Raw genomic sequence first — 4,388 nt, 5'->3', positions numbered from 1 at the left:
GTCAATTGTGTGTTGCTTGTTATGTTGCTTTTGTGCCTATTAATAGGCTTTAGCTTGTATTAGGAAAGCAGCCAAGGAAATAAAGATTTGCATAGTTTGGCTCACCGCCTCCCTCTCCTCTCTCCCTCCTCCTCTTTCAAGATCCATGAGGAAGTGCTTCTTCCTCAAGTGAAGGGATCTCACAGAGCTTTAACAATGGAGTTTTTTTTTAAGGAAGTGATCAAGTCAACAACATGATCTATTGAGATCTTTTCCATTATATTAAAAAAAGAGACTAATCTAATCAGTAGAAACCTAGAGAAATTTATCAAAATATGAATATATAGGTGTTTATGTTAGACACTAAGGTGGGAGAGAACCAAAGACCTTAGTGGCATAACTAAAAGTTATTCTCTTAGGATATCATATGGAAAAAGGGGTGAACTCACCTAGAAGAGTTTTGAGGAGTGAGGAATTTTGTTAATGCCAACCAAAAAAGGAGACTTTTAAAATGAGCTATCGAGACACTAGTTTATAAGAGGGCATTAATATTGATATTTCTTTCGAGGAATGCAACTTCATTGTACAAGATGCCAAGACACTAGTATCTCAAGACAAGACATCAAGAAAGCGCAAAGAGTTCAATGGCTTCGTGGGATTAACTACTGTAACACTAGTTTCTTTAGTGAATACAAAAAAGAAGCTGAGAGGAGGATGACTATCAGAAGAAATCAATATGATAGCTCAACTAATAGTCGAATAGGACAAGTTATCAAGAGAGGCAACCTCTTAAAAATAAAATGTCTAAGCACTAGTTTTATAAATCAAGTTATTGAGTGGTTGCCGAGAATGACATGGTTCTAGGGGAGACTGACTAGAAATAGACAATAAAGGGTTAAAAAGGATTCGCCTGGGAAAAATCGACTATGATATTGGTAGTCTTGTCAAGGGTTAGGTTTGCCTATGCATGGTATAAGATCAAACTCTATACCTAAGTTAACCAAATAAGATTATACTTAGAGGCTTTAGTGCTTTACCATCTAATGTAAAGCCTAGAGAAAAGTACTTGGATCTAGGATGATCATTTAGAGTTGCTTAGAAGTTTTGTTGACTAAGCCTACATCGTGAGATAGACACTAAAAGATATTGAGGTAACAAAAGAGATGGCATCACAATTACATGTGATTTGCAATGTAAAAAACTATGCCTTTCTGGTGCTTAAATAAATACTAGATTTATTATAGGGTCATCTTCCTAAACCCTTAAGGTTAATTCAGAATAACATAATATTGCTATAATAGGAAATCTTCAATAGCTAATGTTTCAAACTTGTTTATTTCATGACCAGTTTTATTTATACATTTATAGAACAAATGAGAGAACAAAGAAAAGAGAAAAAATCCTTCCCATCCAATCCTATTTTACATATAACTTCTAATACTTGATAGATGCTGATGATAATTCATCAGTCTATCAGTGATATAGAACAGTCCTGCAAAACAATCCATTGAATTAAACGAACAAAGGGTCAAATCCTTGAAGAAAGTGCGTGAATCCACCAATTCTGGCTTAAAGGAAGAACTTTTTGAAAGAATTGAAGAAGAAAAATCAGAGGATGAGGAGCTGGAGCAGCTTTAAATTAATTTATATTTCTTGAAATCAGTTCAATCAAATTGCCGCCAGCGAACGGTGGAGCGGTTTGATGGCGTGTTGGCGGAGCCCAGGGCAAGCGTAAAAACGCCGGCTTGACTTCATCTTCCAAGGAGAAGAAGGGATTCTCAATGCTGTTCACCGAAGGGGTATCCGCCGTCGCCGTCTCGTCCTCAAATACCTCCCATTCCTCAGTCACCACAGTCTTCGACGGTTTCCTGCTCCTCTCTTCTTCTTCCTTTCCATAATTTCTGTTCTCAGCAATTCCGGGGATGTGGCCACGCACGAGAGCCTCGAGATCGCTGATGTCCTCCTCAGGTATGGACTCCACGGGAGGGATATCGGCGGCGTTCAGCACGCCGAGGCTACGGCAGAGGCTGAAGTATGAGGAGAGTTGCACGCTCTGCTCTGCAGCCCTACGGAGCACCCTCATCCCTGCTATACCCAGTCGCTTCCGCTCCTCGGAAGGCACGGCCATCTTCGCCTTTGAGGATGCGACGGCGGTGTGGGAGGCAGAGGAGTTGGAAACATCAGAGCCGAGCACATCGACGAGGAATCTGGCGATGCCTCTACAAATGCAGCTATATACCTCAAATATCTCAATGATGACACAATTCATCGCCTCAAGGATGAGCCCCACCTCCATTCCGTCAGCATATGGCCGGATCTGCATTAACAGCTCGAGCAGATCTTGCATCTTCGCCAATATCTCGAGATCACCTTCGATTGAATTGACGGAGACGGAGGAGGAGTTGTTGTTGTCTTGGTTATCAAATTGGGAACTAGATGAGGAGAGGACGGAGCGGTAATCGAGGAATTGGAAGTAGGCACGAACGAAGGCGGAGAAGCCGTAGGAGGCTACCGAGGGGCAAGCGGATTGATCACGAAAGTCGGAGAAGTCGAATGGGAGGCGGCCGACGCACGGGGTGGCAGCGGAGCAGAGGAGGACGCCGTGAGTGACCAGCAGGGTTTTGAGCGCCACAGCCCACGATCGCGTCCGGGTCGCACGGCGCGTAAGCGCTCGCAGAAGAGGGGCAAGGCAGGCGGGCGAGGTGCGCGCCCAGGCGAACACCCTCGCCGCGTTCTTGTAATCGATGGAGCGCTCATCGTGGTTGGTGGCGTGAATCACGGCAGCCTCCATCTCAGCTCGATGCCCACCGCCCGCAACTCGGCTCAGGTACACGCTCCGCTTGTCCTTCATTGCCGCAGTTGCTCGCCTCCACCATTGCCTCGTTGACGACGTCATTGCGACGCGCGCCCACCGGGCGTCGCTGCTGCCTTTTCTAAGCGTTTTTCTGTCTAATCTGTTTTGGCTATGGAAGGGCGAAAGGGGTGGTATACAATATAGATAATTCGTCGGCGCGCGGGGGTAAGAGGGGCAGAGATATAGAGGAGGGGTGGGCTGGCCGCCGGCGAGCGATGTGGGAATGTCCGGGCAGCTTGTAAGGTCAATGGTTTTGTTTAGGAAGGCTGGCAGCTGGAGGAATCCATATATATATATCAATTCAATATCTTTATTATGGGACTTAATTAATAGTTATTGTTGCGGGTTAGAATATATGCGGCAGTAGAATGAGAAAATTTTTGTCTTAGCGTTGTTCAGATATTTAGCACACAAACAGAGAAGATGAAACACCAGGATTTTTATGTGAAAACCCTTGGAAAAAGGAAAAAACTACGGGGCCACGCCTAGTTGAAATGATTCTACCAAAATTGAGTGAGTTACAAAACTTGACCGGTCCTTTAATTTGGAGATGACGAAATTAAAATAATTTAGGGAGTTTGCAGAAACTTGATGATAGTTGGTGATCAGACAAAAGTTCAACAACAGCTAGTGGTCAGACAGAAGTCTGGAAACGGCTAGTGATCGGGTAGAAGTGCGGCGACGGCCGGTGACTGGGCATAAATTTGACGACGACAGGTGGTGGGTAGAGATCTGGCGATGATCAATGGCCGGACGGTGGTCAAGGAGGAACTTGGTGGCAAGAAAGATCTCATATATCTCTTCCTTCTTCATATTCTTTTATTTCTTTTCTTTTCTTTTCTTTTTTAATTTTCATGAAAAATGAGGAGTCTATTTAAAATTTTTTAGGAGTGACATGGCTAGTAAATAGTGTGAAGATCAATAGTATGTTGGGAGTGTTTTTTATGGACGGTCGATATTGATTCCCTTGATCATAGATCATTTATCTAGCATTTCAGTGCCTTAATGATATCAGAATTTGATGATCTTAGGCTCGTCAAAACATGGCTAGTCAATAAAAACTTCTAACATTAATGAATGATTTTGGTATATATTGGCCTATCCATAATTTACTTGATCTTAGTAGGTTAGGTTGGAGTCTAATAGTTGAAATGATGAATCTTAAGAATATTACTTCTATTTGAAGGAATAAATATTTTCTAATATTGATTTAAAGTTTTTTGGCTCTCAAGATTTCAAAAATAAGTCGAAAATACTACAAATTTTCTAATGAATAATTTAAGTATTTGGTTATCAATCTTATAAAGTTTCTATAAGTGATAGCAATTCAAAGAACGTGACTAATCATCATAGCCATTTGACATCTTAAAAGTAAATTTTCATTTATCACCAATCCTAAGCTTAATTTGATGATAGCAGCTTCTAATATCTATTTTGGAGAAAATGATTGAACAAGAAATAAAATCAAGTATGTCATCTAGTGATGTGAAACTACATGCGGGGAGTTGAGAATTGCACTTAAGAAATTAATAGAAGCAATGAATTGTAGCTTACT

At 41.8% G+C, this 4,388-nt stretch overlaps 1 protein-coding gene across 1 annotated transcript; it reads right to left on the bottom strand.

Moving 5' to 3' along the window:
* Window positions 1-1,327: 1,327 nt before the first annotated feature.
* LOC110115089 (putative clathrin assembly protein At1g25240) lies at window positions 1,328-3,113 on the bottom strand. Its single transcript, XM_020848216.2, has one exon. The coding sequence runs from the start codon at window positions 2,873-2,875 to the stop codon at window positions 1,619-1,621; it is 1,257 nt and encodes a 418-aa protein (XP_020703875.1). The 5' UTR covers window positions 2,876-3,113; the 3' UTR covers window positions 1,328-1,618.
* Between the last annotated feature and the right edge of the window lie 1,275 nt (window positions 3,114-4,388).

Source organism: Dendrobium catenatum, unplaced genomic scaffold, assembly GCF_001605985.2.
Source record: "Dendrobium catenatum unplaced genomic scaffold, ASM160598v2 fragScaff_scaffold_509, whole genome shotgun sequence".
Lineage (NCBI taxonomy): Eukaryota > Viridiplantae > Streptophyta > Magnoliopsida > Asparagales > Orchidaceae > Dendrobium > Dendrobium catenatum.
This window is presented reverse-complemented; position numbering and strand designations above follow the sequence as displayed.

Excerpts from the sequence above, each read along its gene's own strand:
- LOC110115089 (XM_020848216.2), bottom strand. The coding sequence starts at position 2,875 with ATGACGTCGTCAACGAGGCAATGGTGGAGGCGAGCAACTGCGGCAATG.